Raw genomic sequence first — 21,434 nt, 5'->3', positions numbered from 1 at the left:
ACACAGCTAAACCCAAAGCCTTGCTTGCAGGGAAAAGTACCTGAAAAAGGAATCCATTCTTCAGACACCGAACTTCACCTCTTCCATTGACAGAGGCAAAGAGAATGACTGGGGTTATGGGAAGTGACACTTAACAGCTTTTGCTAGTAATTGGAATGAAGTTGTGGACTCTCCGTGTCTTTGGAAAGAAAAAGGCGTTATCATGTTTCAGCTGTGTGTCTCACTGGGTTGTCTAGAAGTAGCTCAGATTTTTGTTTTAGTTGTAATAACTTTATTAAAGATGTTTAGATAAAAGTTACAAATATCAACATTGAAGTACAGTATAAAACAAGCTGCTTACCTCAAAGTGAGATGGCACTATATAGATGAATAGTGCAAGTAGGCAGGCTGAATGTCGCAGCCACCGGCTGGCTAATGCTGCCAGCAAAAACCTCCAGGTGAATTCCTCCTTAGACTTGAGAATCTCCAGTATCCAGCCACAGGCAATCAGGAGAAATTCAGCAGCCACTTTCCACAAAAAAGTACGCTGCAACATGATTAAAGTACTAAAAATTTTACTAAAACTTCTGGATACAGCTGATCTGTTAAAAACATGCAACGTGTTTCTCAGCCTAAAGGCAAGCCGTTTCATCAGGCATTACAATAGAGTGAAAAGTGCGCTCTTTATATACATCATCATATCCAGACGTTACCATGGTAATGATTATTGTTTTCATAAACATCTGAAATTTGCAACTATCTTACATCATGATCAAAACAAATACAGAACTTCTTAAAGAGATCAACAGTGGTATTTACAACATAGGAAAAATACTATGAAAAAAATTCTTAATACAAACTCTACCCCACGGAGCATTACAAGTTGTTTTCTATTTCTGAATTGTGAAGGAAGGCTCATAGTCCTGCAAGCAGCTCATGTTTTGTTGCTAGTGCGAATACAACAGTTTATGTGTGTAAGCACTGCTCCGCTATTTCTGCAGTGTCTGGATTTGTTATAGAGTCTTTTTACATAGAGATTTTTTTTCTCCCTGGCAAATCTATCTCTGAAGGAACTAAGAGAATGTATCTGTTAAAAAAAAAGCTTTATAATGTTTCAGCTTGAATTATCTTTAAATGTGTTTTTTCCCATCACGATAATGTTTGGGTAAATAAGTTTCTCATCTCCTTCTCAAAAATATATCCTAGCTTGTCAGGAAGGGAAAGCTTCTGCAAATTTCTACCTACTCCAATTAGCCATGAGGCCCATACCCCACCCGTACTTGAATTAGACAATACTAGTATGAAAAAGATATTTATTGCTTATTACAAAAAAACTATTTTCCCTTTGAGTGTAGACACCTAAGATGTCCCCCCCCCCCTCAAAAAAAAAACTAAAATAAATAAATAAGGTTTTGAAAACCTTACTGTTTATTGTGGATGACTGATTTACCAGAGTAACGCAACCGATCCGTTTTCCTCTCCATTACTTTGTGCATTGTGTTGCCTTTTTCTAACATTTTTTTTTTGTTACTGAAAAAACATAATTTATGTAAGAACTTACCTGATAAATTCATTTCTTTCATATTAGCAAGAGTCCATGAGCTAGTGACGTATGGGATATACATTCCTACCAGGAGGGGCAAAGTTTTCCAAACCTCAAAATGCCTACAAATACACCCCTCACCACACCCACAAATCAGTTTAACGAATAGCCAAGAAGTGGGGTGATAAGAAAAAAGTGCGAAAGCATATAAAATAAGGAATTGGAATAATTGTGCTTTATACAAAAAAATCATAACCACCACAAAAAAGGGTGGGCCTCATGGACTCTTGCTAATATGAAAGAAATGAATTTATCAGGTAAGTTCTTACATAAATTATGTTTTCTTTCATGTAATTAGCAAGAGTCCATGAGCTAGTGACGTATGGGATAATGACTACCCAAGATGTGGACCTTTCCACGCAAGAGTCACTAGAGAGGGAGGGATAAAATAAAGACAGACAATTCCTGCTGAAAATAATCCACACCCAAAATAAAGTTTAATGAAAAACATAAACAGAAGATTCAAACTGAAACCGCTGCCTGAAGTACTTTTCTACCAAAAACTGCTTCAGAAGAAGAAAATACATCAAAATGGTAGAATTTAGTAAAAGTATGCAAAGAGGACCAAGTTGCTGCTTTGCAAATCTGATCAACCGAAGCTTCATTCCTAAACGCCCAGGAAGTAGAAACTGACCTAGTAGAATGAGCTGTAATCCTTTGAGGCGGAGTTGTACCCGACTCGACATAGGCATGATGAATTTAAAGATTTCAACCAAGATGCCAAAGAAATGGCAGAAGCTTTCTGGCCTTTTCTAGAACCGGAAAAGATAACAAATAGACTAGAAGTCTTTCGGAAAGACTTAGTAGCTTCAACATAATATTTCAAAGCTCTAACAACATCCAAAGAATGCAACGATTTCTCCTTAGAATTCTTAGGATTAGGACATAATGAGGGAACCACAATTTCTCTACTAATGTTGTTGGAATTCACAACCTTAGGTAAAAAATCAAAAGAAGTTCGCAACACCGCCTTATCCTGATGAAAAATCAGAAAAGGAGACTCACAAGAAAGAGCAGATAATTCAGAGACTCTTCTGGCAGAAGAGATCGCCAAAAGGAACAAAACTTTCCAAGAAAGTAATTTAATGTCCAATGAATGCATGGGTTCAAAAGGAGGAGCTTGAAGAGCCCCAAGAACCAAATTCAAACTCCAAGGAGGAGAAATTGACTTAATGACAGGTTTTATACGAACCAAAGCTTGTACAAAACAATGAATATCAGGAAGATTAGCAATCTTTCTGTGAAAAAGAACAGAAAGAGCAGAGATTTGTCCTTTCAAAGAACTTGCGGACAAACCTTTATCTAAACCATCCTGAAGAAACTGTAAAATTCTCGGAATTCTAAAAGAATGCCAAGAAAAATGATGATGAGAAAGACACCAAGAAATATAAGTCTTCCAGACTCTATAATATATCTCTCTAGATACAGATTTACGAGCCTGTAACATAGTATTAATCACAGAGTCAGAGAAACCTCTTTGACCAAGAATCAAGCTTTCAATCTCCATACCTTTAAATTTAAGGATTTGAGATCCTGATGGAAAAAAGGACCTTGCGACAGAAGGTCTGGTCTTAACGGAAGAGTCCACGGATGGCAAGAGGCCATCAGGACAAGATCCGCATACCAAAACCTGTGAGGCCATGCCGGAGCTACCAGCAGAACAAACGAGCATTCCTTCAGAATCTTGGAGATTACTCTTGGAAGAAGAACTAGAGGCGGAAAGATATAGGCAGGATGATACTTCCAAGGAAGTGATAATGCATCCACTGCCTCCGCCTGAGGATCTGGAGAGATACCTGGGAAGTTTCTTGTTTAGATGAGACGCCATCAGATCTATTTCTGGAAGTTCCCACATTTGAACGATCTGAAGAAATACCTCTGGGTGAAGAGACCATTCGCCCGGATGCAACGTTTGGCGACTGAGATAATCCGCTTCCCAATTGTCTATACCTGGGATATGAACCGCAGAGATTAGACAGGAGCTGGATTCCGCCCAAACCAGAATTCGAGATACTTCTTTCATAGCAAGAGGACTGTGAGTCCCTCCTTGACGATTGATGTATGCCACAGTTGTGACATTGTCTGTCTGAAAACAAATGAACGATTCTCTCTTCAGAAGAGGCCAAGACTGAAGAGCTCTGAAAATTGCACGGAGTTCCAAAATATTGATCGGTAATCTCACCTCCTGAGATTCCCAAACTCCTTGTGCCGTCAGAGATCCCCACACAGCTCCCCAACCTGTAAGACTTGCATCTGTTGAAATTACAGTCCAGGTCGGAAGAACAAAAGAAGCCCCCTGAATTAAACGATGGTGATCTGTCCACCACGTTAGAGAGTGTCGTACAATCGGTTTTAAAGATATTAATTGAGATATCTTTGTGTAATCCCTGCACCATTGATTCAGCATACAGAGCTGAAGAGGTCGCATGTGAAAACGAGCAAAGGGGATCGCGTCCGATGCAGCAGTCATAAGACCTAGAATTTCCATGCATAAGGCTACCGAAGGGAATGATTGTGACTGAAGGTTTCGACAAGCTGAAATCAATTTTAGACGTCTCTTGTCTGTCAAAGACAGAGTCATGGACACTGAATCTATCTGGAAACCCAGAAAGGTTACCCTTGTCTGAGGAATCAATGAACTTTTTAGTGAATTGATCCTCCAACCATGATCTTGAAGAAACAACACAAGTCGATTCGTATGAGATTCTGCTAAATGTGAAGACTGAGCAAGTACCAAGATATCGTCCAAATAAGGAAATACCACAATACCCTGTTCTCTGATTACAGACAGAAGGGCACCGAGAACCTTTGTAAAAATTCTTGGAGCTGTAGCTAGGCCAAACGGCAGAGCCACAAACTGGTAATGCTTGTCCAGGAAAGAGAATCTCAGGAACTGATAATGATCTGGATGAATCGGAATATGCAGATATGCATCCTGTAAATCTATTGTGGACATATAATGCCCTTGCTGAACAAAAGGCAAGATAGTCCTTACAGTTACCATTTTGAACGTTGGTATCCTTACATAACGATTCAATATTTTTAGATCCAGAACTGGTCTGAAGGAATTCTCCTTCTTTGGTACAATGAAGAGATTCGAATAAAACCCCAGCCCCTGTTCCAGAACTGGAACTGGCATAATTACTCCAGCCAACTCTAGATCTGAAACACATTTCAGAAATGCTTGAGCTTTCACTGGATTTACTGGGACACGGAAAAGAAAAAATCTCTTTGCAGGAGGTCTTATCTTGAAACCAATTCTGTACCCTTCTGAAACAATGTTCTGAATCCAAAGATTGTGAACAGAATTGATCCAAATTTCTTTGAAAAAACGTAACCTGCCCCCTACCAGCTGAGCTGGAATGAGGGCCGCACCTTCATGTGGACTTAGAAGCTGGTTTTGCTTTTCTAGAAGGCTTGGATTTATTCCAAACTGGAGATGGTTTCCAAACTGAAACTGCTCCTGAGGATGAAGGATCAGGCTTTTGTTCTTTGTTGAAACGAAAGGAACGAAAACGATTATTAGCCCTGTTTTTACCCTTAGATTTTTTATCCTGTGGTAAAAAAGTTCCTTTCCCACCAGTAACAGTTGAGATAATAGAATCCAACTGAGAACCAAATAATTTGTTACCCTGGAAAGAAATGGAAAGTAGAGTTGATTTAGAAGACATATCAGCATTCCAAGTTTTAAGCCATAAAGCTCTTCTAGCTAAAATAGCTAGAGACATAAACCTGACATCAACTCTGATAATATCAAAAATGGCATCACAGAGAAAATTATTAGCATGTTGAAGAAGAATAATAATATTATGAGAATCATGATCTGTTACTTGTTGCGCTAAAGTTTCCAACCAAAAAGTTGAAGCTGCAGCAACATCAGCCAGTGATATAGCAGGTCTAAGAAGATTACCTGAACACAGATAAGCTTTTCTTAGAAAGGATTCAATTTTCCTATCTAAAGGATCCTTAAACGAAGTACCATCTGACGTAGGAATAGTAGTACGTTTAGCAAGGGTAGAAATAGCCCCATCAACTTTAGGGATTTTGTCCCAAAATTCTAATCTGTCAGACGGCACAGGATATAATTGCTTAAAACGTTTAGAAGGAGTAAATGAATTACCCAAATTATTCCATTCTCTGGAAATTACTTCAGAAATAGCACCAGGAACAGGAAAAACTTCTGGAATAACCACAGGAGATTTAAAGACCTTATCTAAACGTTTAGATTTAGTATCAAGAGGACCAGAATCCTCAATTTCTAAAGCAATTAGTACTTCTTTAAGTAAAGAACGAATAAATTCCATTTTAAATAAATATGAAGATTTATCAGCATCAACCTCTGAGACAGAATCCTCTGAACCAGAAGAGTCATTAGAATCAGAATGATGATGTTCATTTAAAAATTCATCTGTATAAAGAGAAGTTTTAAAAGATTTTTTATGTTTACTAGAAGGAGGAATAACAGACATAGCCTTCTTGATGGATTCAGAAACAAAATCTCTTATGTTATCAGGAACACTCTGAACATTAGATGTTGATGGAATTGCAACAGGTAATGGTACATTACTAAAGGAAATATTATCTGCATTAACAAGTTTGTCATGACATTCAATACAAACAACAGCTGGAGGAACAGCTACCAAAGGTTTACAGCAGATACACTTAGCTTTGGTAGTTCCAGCACCAGACAGCGATTTTCCTGAAGTATCTTCTGACTCAGATGCAACGTGAGACATCTTGCAATATGTAAGAGAAAAAACAACATATAAAGCAAAATTTATCAAATTCCTTAAATGACAGTTTCAGGAATGGGAAAAAATGCCAAGGAACAAGCTTCTAGCAACCAGAAGCAAAGAAAAATGAGACTTAAATAATGTGGAGACAAAAGCGACGCCCATATTTTTTTAGCGCCAAATAAGACGCCCACATTATTTGGCGCCTAAATGCTTTTGGCGCCAAAAATGACGCCACGTCCGGAACGCCGACATTTTTGGTGCAAAAGAACGTCAAAAATGACGCAACTTCCGGCGACACGTATGACGCCGGAAACAGAAAAGATTTTTTGCGCCAAAAAAGTCCGCGCCAAGAATGACGCAATAAAATGAAGCATTTTCAGCCCCCGCGAGCCTAACAGCCCACAGGGAAAAAAAGTCAAATTTTTAAGGTAAGAAAAATGATTGATTCAAATGCATTATCCCAAATATGAAACTGACTGTCTGAAAATAAGGAATGTTGAACATCCTGAGTCAAGGCAAATAAATGTTTGAATACATATATTTAGAACTTTATTAAAAAAGTGCCCAACCATAGCTTAGAGTGTCACAGAAAATAAGATTTACTTACCCCAGGACACTCATCTACATGTTTGTAGAAAGCCAAACCAGTACTGAAACGAAAATCAGCAGAGGAAATGGTATATATATAAGAGTATATCGTCGATCTGAAAAGGGAGGTAATAGATGAATCTCTACGACCGATAACAGAGAACCTATGAAATAGACCCCGTAGAAGGAGATCACTGCATTCAAATAGGCAATACTCTCCTCACATCCCTCTGACATTCACTGCACGCTGAGAGGAAAACTGGGCTCCAACCTGCTGCGGAGCGCATATCAACGTAGAATCTAGCACAAACTTACTTCACCACCTCCATAGGAGGCAAAGTTTGTAAAACTGATTTGTGGGTGTGGTGAGGGGTGTATTTGTAGGCATTTTGAAGTTTGGGAAACTTTGCCCCTCCTGGTAGGAATGTATATCCCATACGTCACTAGCTCATGGACTCTTGCTAATTACATGAAAGAAATTATAACTTTGGGTTGTTTCCTTTATAAAAAAAATGTTTTAATTGCTGAATATCCCTGTAACTAAGCAGGCAACTACGCAGATTATTAATCCTATATTGATGTTTGAATACTTGAATATGCTATCATCTTTAATGTTTTTTTAAACTGAGTCTTCTATATCCGTTCATCTTTCTTTAGAATACTGACTTTGTTTGAGTCTCCTGTACTGCATTCACTTGCCATTTTGCTGCGTCAATATTATCTTTGAGTCATGACATCTGAGATTTAACTGATTATTTATTTCCTTCTCTCTTGGTTTCTTTTTCTTGTATTAGAAAAGTTCAATAAAAGTATTTCACTTAAAAAAAACAACAACAAAATCATTGCTTGATTTTTGTTTTGTTTGCTTTTGTGTTTTTGTTTTTTCGTTTTCTCAAAAGACATAGACCAGGGCTCAACAAACCCAGGAGCCTGTGAGCCATTGGTTGCTAGAATTTTACCCCTGGCTCCTAAGTTTTTGGGTTATTCTCCATATATCTATATACAAATCCAACTGTTTGGCTCCTAAAAATATGACTGGCTACTAAATATTTCTTACTGGCTCCTAATTTTTAAACATGTTTGTCAAGCACTGAGTCATAGACAACAAACTAATATCTGTTTCTTGCACATTTTAAGTAAATGTATTATGTGGTTTGGCATTGAGGGCCCAATGATCTTAAACTCTTCGCTCAGACCAGATCATCTTAGATGGCTCGTCAGTACTGTGAGATCCCTCAATGAATTTTAGAAATGCAAATTTTAGATTGAGAGCTGTTTATCTTGCTATGCAGGGTTCTGGGTGTGAAGCACAGACAGCTATATTATAACAAAAGTTATGAACCAGTTTACTCACTAGTAACTCACAATGTGCCAGATTACAAGTAGCATGCTAACTAAATTTACCATATCCCTTTTAACCCTTAAAAATCATTTTTTATTTTTTCTATGATTTTTTTTTATCAGAAGGTGTGAGTATATATATATATATATATATATATATATATATATATATATATATATATATATATATATATATATATAAAGGTAAAGTCCAGCACCAATTTCTCCCTTTTGTTGATGGGTGCAAGCTGCCTCTGTCCCACCAAGACAGATAAATATAGAAATATTGAATAAGTTGCAGCACTCCAAGTTGCTTTTTTATGTGATTTTATTATAAGCAGTAAGACATAGGCGACGTTTTGGGCTTTCGCCCTTTCTCAAGCCAAGCCACTTGGCTTGAGAAAGGGCGAAAGCCCGAAACGTCGCCTATGTTTTACTGCTTGTAATAAAATTACATAAAAAAGAAACTTGGAGTGCTGCAACTTATTCAATATTTATATATATATATATATATATATATATATATATATATATATATATATATATATATATATATATATATATAAGTAATAGATTAATTTAAATGTGTTTGTGATGAGTTTTGTACAATTTTTTTTTACCCTTACACTATATGTTATGTCTTCAGGCACGCTAATACTTTGAGCGCAAATTTTGTTTGTGCTCATGTGCAATTGTTTACTTTCAACTAGTAATATGCGTGTTAGCACAGTCGTGATTACATTAGCGCGACACTTATAATCTAGCCCAGTGTACGTAAAGTAAAGCTCCGCCAAACTCCTTCACGCAAACTTAGAAACATTTACAAATAATCTTTTGTAATATAAGTTATGTTGAAACAGAGGCTATGACTTTTTAAAGAGACATTAAGCTACTCCAAACCAAATAACATGTATGTCCAATGTAATGTAGTATTATTCCTGTAATTTCCCTCTAAATGGAGAGCATACTTTAGTGTTCTGCAGTTTATTTGGCCCTGCTATTTTCTACATTGTGAAACGTAAGTGGGCTTTTGAAGAGTATATCCCTGTACTGTTATAGAATAGTAGGTGCTTATCACTTATAACAGGAAAATTATGCTAACATGAATTCCCAAATAATTTGCATGCAGGAGGCACCTCTTTAGGTTTCATTGGTATAATCCACCTATATTTATTTATCTGAAATCCCTAATATTTCTACAATGGTAGCACTGAACTACAAATATACAATGGCATACTTACATTAATGCACACAGTATTAGTACTTAAGTTATCTATGATACACACAGCTACTCGTGCATACACATCCATAAAGCCGCTACATACATACATACATACATACATACATACATACATACATACATACATACATACTGGCACAGACCATAGGAAAATAAATTTCTCACGTGGTCACACAAACGTGCATATGGCAGGATATAATGTAATGCAAGTAGGAAGTTTGCATAAGAGAAAGTAATGTGTTATAGTTTTCTTTGAGAAACAAAATGTTGATTTGCAGTGCACTGTGAAAGCGAAACACTTCTGATCTATCTTAAACATTGTTTGCTTTGCAGACTGATGAAGAAAAACAGCAAGGTTTACCTGTGGTAATGCCTGTGTTTGACAGAAATACGTGCAGCATTCCCAAATCACAGATCTCTTTTGTTGATTATTTTATCAGTGATATGTTTGATGCCTGGGATGGTAAGATTAAACTTTTTAACTTTCAGTTTTCTAGAGATAGAAAATAAACAATAAAACATTTTAAATGAAAAATTTCACCACAGAACAGGTATAATGAACTACAGTCACCTTGTAGCTGTGTAGAATTGAATTGGTGACGGTATATATGAGAAATATTGTCAACTGTATAATAGTGAAAACAGACTGTTTTATAGCTTGGTACTCATCTGCTAGCTCTTCTTACATCACTGATATCTATTTAGAAGCATTCTAAAACCCATTTAAGGATCCACCCATTTATGTTTAAACACTTTGCACGATTGCCAGTTGCAGGCATTGGTCATAATGTTAAAGCTTTCGGTTCAACTACAGTAACAGGGTCACTATTCACCATGCTATTGATTTTCCTTCTGTGCCTCCAATCCTCTTCTTTTGACCCATTGCAAGTACGGTTGGGGAATATCTGCATCTTCATACTGGAGACCGCCATTTTGAAGCACATGTATTCTTGCACCTTGTTCATAAGTGGTGCGCAAATATAGATATTCAGTTTAGCTCTCACATTAGAGAGTGGTAGCTTTTTATGTTTGCAGTTTTTTGTTTTTACACAGTTTAAAAGTTACATAACACATATTAAAACTAAATCAGGAATAATATAAATTAATGCTGCCACTACAGAGCGCATGCCAAACTAAAGTGCACTATGCGCTTGTAAAAGTTACATAACACATATTAAAACTAAATCAGGAATAATATAAATTAATGCTGCCACTACAGAGCGCATGCCAAACTAAAGTGCACTATGCGCTTGTAAAAAAAAAAAACGTCACTGATCTGTGAATGTGCACCACTGCAAGAATACTTAAGCTCCAAGATGGAGGTGCCCAGTGTGAAGATGCTGTGCTTCACTAAATGACACATGTAAGAGAACGGCTTAAAAGAAAGTTGCAGGCACAGTAGGAAAAACAATTGCATGTTAAGTAGTAACTATGCAAATATAGTTCCATCCATCAGTTTAATGTCTCTTTAAGAGATAGACAACTGCTCCCAAAGTTCTTCTTGCTTTCATTATTTATTTTCTTTTTACAATCCCAATTCTGAAAACGTTGGGACAGTATGAAAAATGCAAAAAACAAAACAAAAAGATTGATTTAAAAATCCAATTCGCCCTGTACTATATTGAACACTATGGCTGTTTTTTAGAAACCTATTTAAAATGTTGACTCATCAGACCACAAAACAGGAATCCACTGTGCTACTGTCCATCTCAGATCTCAGAGAAGTCAGCTGTGCTTCTGGACAGTGTTGACGTATGGCTTCTGCTTTGCATGATAAAGCCTTAACTTGCATCTGTGAATGCAGCAGTGAATGGTGTATACTGACTAAGGTTTACCAAAGTATACCCAAGCCCATGTCAGGATATCCATTATAGACTCATGATGGTTTTTGAGACAGTGACATCTGAGGGATCAGAGATCACGCGCATTCAGAAGTGGTTTTCGGCCTTGCCCTTTAGGCACTGAGATTAGCCCGGATACCTTGAATCTTTTAATTATATTGCGCACTGTAGAAGGTGAAATGCCCCAAATCCTAACGATTTGTCTTAGGGGAATGTTGTTCTCAAAGTGTTGGATTATTCACTGATGCATCTGTTGGCAGATTTGCGAGCCTCAACCCATCCTTGCTCTTGAAGGACTAGGCCTTTTTGGAGGCTCCTTATATACTATGATTACACGATTACCTCACCTGTTTCATATCACCTTCTTATTTCAACTTGCTACATCGCTATTAGTCCTAAATAGCCCCTGTCCTAACTTTTTTGTAACGTGTTGCAGTCATCAGATTTGAAATGAGTATATATTTTCAAAAATACATTAAATTTACAAAGTAAAACATCAAATAATGTGTTTCCAATATAGTACAGGGTGAATTGAGTTTTCAAATAACTGTTTTTGTTGGGGGGTTTTGCATTTTCCATACTGTCCCATCTTTTTAGGAATTGGGATTGTATGTATAGTACCAACTATACAGTGGGATATACTTCATTATAATCAGTGGGCACAATGAGCTGTCAAAAACATCACTTTCACGTGCTCATCAAACTGTTTTCAGCCATTTACAATTAAACATTAACTTAGGTGCTTTTACTTTAACCCTTTCACTATTTTAGGTGTTTGGCTATCGTTGCATTTACACATACATTTTAACTTTTTTCTATGAGGTAGACAAAGCATTTTTTAGGAAATAACTTTAGTTTGCAGAAGTATCAGAATATAGGAAAATACCACGATATGAAATGCAAAATATATATATTGTCATTTTCTATAGATGGGAGTCATTATTTCCCAAACATTTCAAACCCAAACTTTATCTTCCCACATTTTGCATCAGTTCACCTTCCCAAGACACCAACATTTAGGATTTTATTTTTTTATTTTTCAATTAGTATTGATAATTGTAAATTAGAAGATAAGATTTATTATTTTTGGAGCTGTTGAAATTGATATAGAATATGAGTAGGTATAGAATCTAACCATACAAATATTAGATAGATTAAACCAATTTGGCAATTTATGTATGATCCTACCCCTGTCCAAACTCAATCAGCACAGAAAAAATACAAAACAAAAACAGCATACAATAGTTCTATCAAAAATCATCCTATATAGAATTTCACAAATATCACCTATTTTTACATTTACCCAATTCTCCCATTTATTTTTATTCCTAATTTTTGTATTAGTTCAGAGGAACATGGACCTATAAGCTTTAACATCAACAACACAAACATGAGACTATCTGTTACTGCTAGGTTACCAATCTTACTATGGCAATTAGTTCATAGCTATAAGGACATGGAACTCCTTGTTTGAATTGTGAAACACCACTCTTTAAAAATGTTGTGGGGATCTTACAAAATATTATTATTGTGAAGGGTTAATGAAGGCCTCTTAAAATGTGATGTAACCTCCAAAATTGAACCAATGCTGAGAGGTTATGACAATCGGCTGGCAGAGGGCAGACACAGGACCACTCATTTCAAAGGGCAGGATTGTTGCTTTCAAATAAGTGGTCTCAAGTTTTTGTATGTATTGTGGGGAGATACATGGGGTATACCCCACCCACTGATGTTCCATATGCTTATGGTTCTGACCATATGCTTATGGTGGTTGCTGTTAACATTGGTCAGTGGATAACCACCTGGGAATGGGACCCCTCATTTAAAAGAACAACTGTATGCTACACCTAGTATACAGGTGGTTGCTATTTCTATGGCAATCACCTGCTATTTGAGACCCCTCATCTGATAATGGGTAATCTCCTCATTCATGTAAGGGATAGTATGTGAATATGTGTTGTATGTTGTTTTTTATGGCATAGGGGCTCCTTTGGGAATTCTACCCCCATACAGTAAATATATTAGGTAGGTGATAGCCATGTGTATGCTTATTATCTCACTAATCATAGGAGTTTGAGAACCCATACTGTAAAGAGGGAGTTGTTCCTCTTCTATACTGGTGTCTCATACCCCTCTGTGTTTTATGGGTAGGCACTAACAGTGCCCCCTCCCCATCTCAACACAGAGCGTTATTCCCTCTAATTAAATCACCTGCATCCTGCAAGTAAACCATAATTTGAAAAAGGAGATTCTGCCCTTTCAAATGAGGAGTCACCTGTCCCTTTAACCCACTGGTTTTAAATCCTGTCCTCAGGCCTCCCCTACAGTCCAGGTTTTCAGGATTACCTTGAATGAGAGCAGGTAAAATAACCGTTAACTAATCAGATGATTATTTCACCTGTGCTCTAGTTCAGATATCCACAAAATGTGGCCTGTTAGGGAGGTCTGAGGACAGGTCTGAAAACCAGTGCTTTAACCCAAACAAGAGCATAGATAGGGGCTTTGTTAGAGCCCTCTCCTCCTTAGGTTCAACATCATTTTAAATGCTGCTGCAGGTAATCACCGTTTTTATGGTGATCACATGCTTCTTACAGGGACATGCAATCCCTCATTTGAAAGGGTTTACAAAAAAAAGCACCCCATCTCTGGCTTGCTTTCTCTAACTCCTTTATCAGCAGTGAGTTTCCACCCACTTGTGACATCACCATGCATGTCTGTGGTGATGTCACAGGGCCTAAGAGGGGGTCCTCAATCTCTCAATTGGAAGGGGGACCCGCCCCCCACAGGATAACTACATGGTCAGTTAGGGAGGTAAAAATATCCATACAAATCAAGGCATAGGGGCCGTTTTATCAAGCTCCGTATGGAGCTTGATGCCCTTGTTTCTGCGCTAGCCTTTAGGCTCGCTGGAAACAGAAGTTATGAAGCAGCAGTCTAAAGACCGCTGCTCCATAACTTGTCCGTCTGCTTTGAGGCCGCGGACAGAAATCAACCCGATCGAATACGATCGGGTTGATTGGCACCCCCTGCTAGCGGCCACAAATCTGCAGTGGGCATTGCACCAGCAGTTCACAAGAACTGCTGGTGCAATGATAAATGCCCACAGTGTATGCTGTCAGCATTTATCAATGTGCAGCGGACATGATACGCTACATCATATCATGTCCGCTCGCACTATGATAAATCTACCCCTTCGTTTTTTCCACAGACTGATAACTCTAGCTGCAATTTATTCTACAGTGGCAAAAAGCTATCATAAAAATGCAAAAAAGTGATATTTCAATGTCATTTTTTTATAACGTGCAAAGTAAACATCAGCATGGCATTAATTTTTTAATATTTTACACACTCCTTAATGGTTTCACATTAAGGCATCTATTTATCAAGCCGTCAACCGCAAATACGCTGGAATTCCGCAGCGTATTTGTGGCGAGCCTGATTCCCCTTAGTTATCAAACCCTACAGACCGTCAAAAGTAGAATTTTGTGACGTAACATACGATCCGCCGGACTCAGTCCGACACAGATCAATGCTTACTTCACTACAGATGTTCCGAATGCAAATTCGGCACAATCTGACTACTTTTGCTAGTTATCAAGTTTCTACCAGGTACGCTCGCCACTATTCCGGCCCAGCGTACCTGTTTTTCAATCCGCCGCCCTGGAGGCAGCGGATACCATAGGAATCAATGGGAGTCTGAAAGCAGCAAAAGCTCATGTTCGCTGCAGCCCGATATCCCACTGATTCCTATGGTAACGTTTACACCTAACACCCTAACATGTACCCCGAGTCTAAACACCCCTAATCTGCCGCCCCCTACACCACCGCCACCTACATTATACTTATTAACCCCTAATCTGCCACCCCCTACACCGCAGCCACCTACATTATACTTATTAACCCCTAATCTGCCGCCCCGCCACCTACATTATACTTATTAACCCCTAATCTGCCCCCCTACACCGCCGCCACCTACATCATACTTATTAACCCCTAATCTGCCCCCCCTACACCGCAGCCACCTACCTACATATATTAACCCCTAATCTTCCGCCCCAACGTCGCCGCCACTATGATAAATTTATTAACCCCTAAACCTAAGTCTAACCCTAACCCAAACACCCCTTAACTTAAATATAATTAAAATAAATCTAAATAAATATTCCTATAATTAACTAAATAATTCCTATTTAAAACTAAATACTTACCTGTAAAATAAACCCCTAAGCTAGCTACAATATAACTAATAGTTACATTGTAGCTAGTTTAGAGTTTATTTTTATTTTACAGGCAAGTTTGTATTTATTTTAACTAGGTACAATAGTTATTAAATAGTTATTAACTATTTAATAACTACCTAGCTAAAATAAATACAAATATACCTGTAAAATAAAACCTAACCTAAGTTACAATTACATCTAACACTACACTATAATTAAATTAATTCCCTAAACTAAATACAATTAAATACAATTAAATAAAATTATCTAAAGTACAAAAACAAACAAACACTAAATTACAGAAAATAATAAACAAATTACAAGATTTTTAAACTAATTACACCTAATCTAATCCCCCTAACAAAATAAAAAAGCCCCCCCCAAAATAAAAAAAAGCCCTATCCTACACTAAATTACAAATAGCCCATAAAAGGGCCTTTTGCAGGGCATTGCCCCAAAGCAGCTCTTTTACCTGTAAGAAAAAATTACAAACCCCCCCAACATTAAAACCCACCACCCACACAACCAACCCTACTCTAAAACCCACCCAATCCCCCCTTAAAAAAAACTAACACTAACCCCTTGAAGATCACCCTACCGTGAGCAGTCTTCACCCAACCGGGCCAAAGTCCTCAACGAAGCCAGCAGAAGTGGTCCTCCAGACGGGCAGAAGTCTTCAGCCAGACGGCATCTTCTATCTTCATCCATCCGGCGCGGAGCAGCTCCATCTTCTAGACATCCGACGCGGAGCATCCTCTTTATCCGATGTCTTCTTGAACAATGATGGTTCCTTTAAGTGACGTCATCCAAGATATCATTCCTAGAAGATCACCCTACCATGAGAAGTCTTCACCCAACTGGGTCGAAGTCCTCAACGAAGCCGGCAAAAGTGGTCCTCCAGACGGGCAGAAGTGATCCTCCAGACGGGCGGAAGTCTTCATCCAGACGGCATCTTCTATCTTCATCCATCCGGCACGGAGCGGCTCCATCTTCTAGACATCCGACGCGGAGCATCCTCTTCATCCGACGTCTTCTTGAACAATGACTGTTCCTTTAAGTGACGTCATCCAAGATGGCGTCCCTTCAATTCCGATTTGCTGATAGAATTCTATCAGCCAATCGGAATTAAGGTAGGAAAAATCCTATTGGCTGATGCAATCAGCCAATAGGATTGAAGTTCAATCCTATTGACTGATCCAATCAGCCAATAGGATTGAGCTTGCATTCTATTGGCTGTTCCAATCAGTCATTAGATAATAGATGTAAATTGGAATGTTGTTTAAAATTGTATACTTTAATATATGCAGTCAGGTTAGAGTGTGAGTATGGGTGTTAGTTTTTTTTTTTTAGCAGTTTTCGCACTCCATTGAAGTCTATGGGAGAAGAAGTTAACTTGTTCACGATCATTTTTTGGCACGTGTCAGGTTTATGCTTGCACGCAAACATTTTACTTTCGATACACGCAAAGAACCTCCATCTAGCAACGTTTACAGGCGAGCGGAAGTGCTAAATTGCTCTCCACTTTTAATCTAACCCTTAGTGTGGTAAAATATTTGGAAAAAAAGTTTTGACACATGAAAAGCAGGTCCCTAGGATGACAACACATTGCCATACATGTTGTAGGCATAATACATATGGCTACTGCAAGTCCTCATCAAAGGTAGTGGCAAGGGCTTAGGTGGGTAATTGTTTAGGCAGGGTATGGTTGTGGCAAGGGCTTATGTGGGTAATTGTTTAGGCCAGGTATGGTAGTGGCAAGGGCTTAGGTGGGTATGTGTTTAGGCCAGGTATAGTAGTGGTAAGGGCTTAGGTTGGTATATGTTTAGGCCAGGTATGGGCACATTTTTGTGTATGTAAAAGCTTTTGTTTGCATATGTAACAAATAGTTGTATTTCTATGTAGCTGGAGCTATGTTTGTATATTCAGCCTTTTCATAGACTAAAATTAATTATTTTTATTATATTTGTATGTGTATGGATAACTTAAATGAACAGTATACACCAATGTTCATATAACTGCATTTAATAGACACTACTATAAAGAATAAGATGCACAGCTACTGATATAAAAATCCAGTATAAAACCTTTTAAAGATCTCAGTTTAGCTCTCTTGAAAAGGTAGCTGGAAAGCCCACTGCAAGTGGGAAATGAGACACTCCCCCTTCTTTTGCATATGAAAAGACCCTTTACACAAGTAGGAGCAAGCTGGAGTAGGTATCTGACGGTATTCTCCTAAAACTTTGGGGCTTGGTTAGGAGTCTGAAAATCAGAGCAATGTTATTTAAAAATAAGCAAAACTATACATTTAAAAAAAAAAAAAAACTTTATGGGCTATATACAGTTGTGCTCATAAGTTTACATACCCTGGCAGAATTTATGATTTCTTGGCCATTTTTCAGAGAATATGAATGATAACACAAAAACTTTTATTTCACTCATGGTTAGTGTTTGGCAGAAGCCATTTATTATCAATCAACTGTGTTTACTCTTTTTAAATCATAATGCCAACAGAAACTACCCAAATGACCCTGATCAAAAGTTTACATACCCTGGTGATTTAGGCCTGATAACATGCACACAAGTTGACACAAATGGGTTTGAATGGCTATTAAAGGTAACCATCCTCACCTGTGATCTGTTTGCTTGTAATTAGTGTGTGTGTATAAAAGGTCAATGAGTTTCTTGACTCCTGACCGACCCTTGCATCTTTCATCCAGTGCTGCACTGATGTTTCTGGATTCTGAGTCATGGGAAAAGTAAAAGAATTGTCAAAGGATCTGCGGGAAAAGGTAGTTAAGCTGTATAAAACAGGAAAGGGATATAAAAAGATATCCAAGGAATTGAGAATGCCAATCAGCAGTGTTCAAACTCTAATCAAGAAGTGTAAAATGAGGGGTTCTGTTGAAACCAAACCACAGTCAGGTAGACCAACTAAAATTTCAGCCACAACTGCCAGGAAAATTGTTCGGGATGCAAAGAAAAACTCACAAATAACTTCAGGTGAAATACAGGGCTCTCTGAAAACATGTGGTGTTGCTGTTTCAAGATGCACAATAAGGAGGCACTTGAAGAAAGATGGACTGCATGGTCGAGTCGCCAGAAGAAAGTCATTACTACGCAAATGCCACAAAGTATCCCGCTTACAATACTCCAAACAGCACAAAGTAATTTGGAGACAACCATAAACGCTACATTTGGAGAGGTGTCAACAAGGCCTATGATGAAAGGTACGTCATTCCTACTGTGAAACACGGAGGTGAAAATGTGCATTTATCAGCCCAGAAGCTGTGCATGGACGTACTTGGACATTCCAACATGACAATGATCCTTAACACAAGGCCAAGTCGACCTGTCATTGGCTACAGCAGAATAAAGTGAAGGTTCTGGAGTGACCATCTCAGTCTCCTGACCTCAATACCATTGATCCACTCTGGGGAGATCTCAAACCTGCAGTTCATGCAAGACAGCCCAAGAATTTACAGGAACTGGATGCTTTTTGCCAGGAAAAACGGGCAGCTTTACCATCTGAGAAGAAAAAGAGCCTCATCCACAAATACCACAAAAGACTTCAAGCTCTCATTGATGTTAAATGGGGCAATACACGGTATTAAGAACTGGGGTATGTAAACTTTTGATCAGGGTCATTTGGATAGTTTCTGTTATTATGATTTAAAAAGAGTAAACACAGTTGATTGATAATAAATGGCTTCAGCCAAACACTAACCATGAGTGAAAGAAAAGTGTTTGTGTTATCATTCATATTCTCTGACAAATGGCCAAGAAATCATGAATTCTGCCAGGGTATGTAAATTTATGAGCACAACTGTAATATATAATCTACAACACATTTATGCAAAAAAAATGAGTGTATAATGTCCCATTAAAGCATCCATATATTTCTTTTCTATCTTACACAAAAAAATCATATTAGAAAGTGAGCTCATGCTAATTGTTCTAATTGTTTTTGTTTTTTAATAGCATTTGCAGATTTACCGAACTTGATGCAACATTTAGATAATAACTTCAAATATTGGAAAGGACTAGATGAAAGACAGCTGAAGACATTGCGACCACCTCCTGAATAACGGTGGGAGCCCTGTGTGACATGAAGCAGTCAGTGATGCTCACCCTCCACTCTCACGGGGCTTGTATTTATTTTGGTTGGTACAGCATTAGCAGACCTGGTTTCTACATCTTGGAACGCTTATGTAATAAGTATCATCAGGGCAGACATTACCTCCAATACCCTGCAGTAAACGTAAAAAAAGCCTTTCGAGTTGACTTATCTCTCAAGTTGAATTACACTGGATTGCTGCAGTATCAGTAATGACGGGTTCTATGTTCTACAAAACATTTCGGTTCATTTTCTTCATGCCTGTATGAAAACCTTGAAGATATAACCTTGGGGGAAAAGTACTTTCTCCAAGACATTGCTCAGATGAAACCTCAAATTTACAAGTGAAGGAAAAACCATCTTTTGTGTCTCAGAGCTGTTAAGAGAACACTCTGCTTTTTTTTTAAAGCACTTAGAATTGTAACAATCAACACATTAAAATGCACTCTTATGGAGTTTTTGATCTCTGAAAAATAGATTCACTCTATTTTTTCATATCACATAAGGGGCGATCATTCACTTATGGGCACTACTGATAGGGAGCTTTCTTAAGTCTATTTAGTAGCAGTTGTATAAAGAACACAGAATAATTTTTGAACTTGATCATTAGCATATATGATTGAAATATGTTTTATTTATTTTGTTAGATGTTCAATATTTTCTATGAATTTATAAAAAAAAAAGCCAAAGCCAACCTTTAGATGCATTACAAATTCAAATGATTCATAGTCATAATATACCTTTATTGATGTACAGACCTTTTATTTTCATAATGCAAATACAAAATTACTATTCAATGACGCATTTGTATTGCACTGTAAGACTGTGGATGTTGAACTATTTTTTTAATGTTTTTGATTTATGTTGATTTAGAATGTTTCTTTTAAGGGACGGTCTTGCAGAAAATACGGTAGCATGAACTGTGTGCCACTTTTGAGTTAGTTTTGGTGATGGTCCTCTTTTGTTTGTTTTTTTAGTTGATTGAACTCTTTGACGTCAGTGGACCTGCAAGAAATTGCTATGCAATGTGTTGGATGGTCCATTGGCTACTAAGGGGAAAAAAATGGGACTTAGTGTAGTTTTCCCAAATTTTACAGTTGAGTTCCCTATCAGAAGTCTGCCTTATTTTATACAATATTTCTACAATGCATTCCACTGCATAGATGACAGGGGAGGTCAGAATATATTTAAGCATTTTGTAGCTTCTCTATTTTATTTTGCAAGGAGATTCCTTAACTCCAGTTTGTAAAGGTATGTACCTTCACAAATCAAATAAAACATTCACAATAAGCACCAGTAACAATAAAATGTATATTTTAATAATTGTTAACTCTTGAGAATTTTTTTTGTACATTTTTTTTTTCAGTTCTTGAAAGTGCAGGTAGCCAGACCGGTTCCCTGAAAAACAGTCAAATTATACTGAAACCTTAATTTGATTAATTGAAGGGGGAAAGTACAGGGTAAAGATGGTTTTACTATTAGTTTAATTAAAGGGCCATAATACCCAAATGTTGAAACACTTGAAAGTGAGGCAGCATAGCTGTAAAAAGCTAACTAGAAAATATCATCTGAACATCTCTATGTAAAAAAGAAACATATTTTACCTCAAAAGTTCCTCAGTAGCCACATCCCATTGTAAAGGACTTCTAAGCAGCAAATCAGTATGTCTGTCCCGGGACAGCTAAGGGATTGAGCCTCGTGAACTCTCATGTTATTTCCCTATTCAGTCTAAGGAAGTTTAGTATGAAATCTCATGAGAGTTAAGTCAAATC

At 37.6% G+C, this 21,434-nt stretch overlaps 1 protein-coding gene across 3 annotated transcripts in view; it reads left to right on the top strand.

The window, feature by feature from the left end:
* Positions 1–20,992, top strand: part of PDE8A (phosphodiesterase 8A) — a 1,084,545-nt gene extending 1,063,553 nt beyond the window's left edge. For all 3 annotated transcript variants that reach the window (XM_053717432.1, XM_053717431.1, XM_053717430.1), the window contains exons 21-22: positions 9,821–9,950; positions 19,527–20,992. In XM_053717432.1, coding sequence (XP_053573407.1) covers positions 9,821–9,950; positions 19,527–19,633 — 237 coding nt within the window. In that variant the 3' untranslated portion in view covers positions 19,634–20,992. The remainder of the gene's footprint in view (positions 1–9,820; positions 9,951–19,526) is intronic.
* The last annotated feature ends 442 nt before the right edge of the window (positions 20,993–21,434 follow it).

Source organism: Bombina bombina, chromosome 6 (assembly GCF_027579735.1).
Source record: "Bombina bombina isolate aBomBom1 chromosome 6, aBomBom1.pri, whole genome shotgun sequence".
In the NCBI taxonomy this organism is placed as follows: Eukaryota; Metazoa; Chordata; class Amphibia; order Anura; family Bombinatoridae; genus Bombina; species Bombina bombina.
Note: the sequence above shows the minus strand (reverse complement) of the source record. Positions and strands in the feature narration are given on the sequence as shown.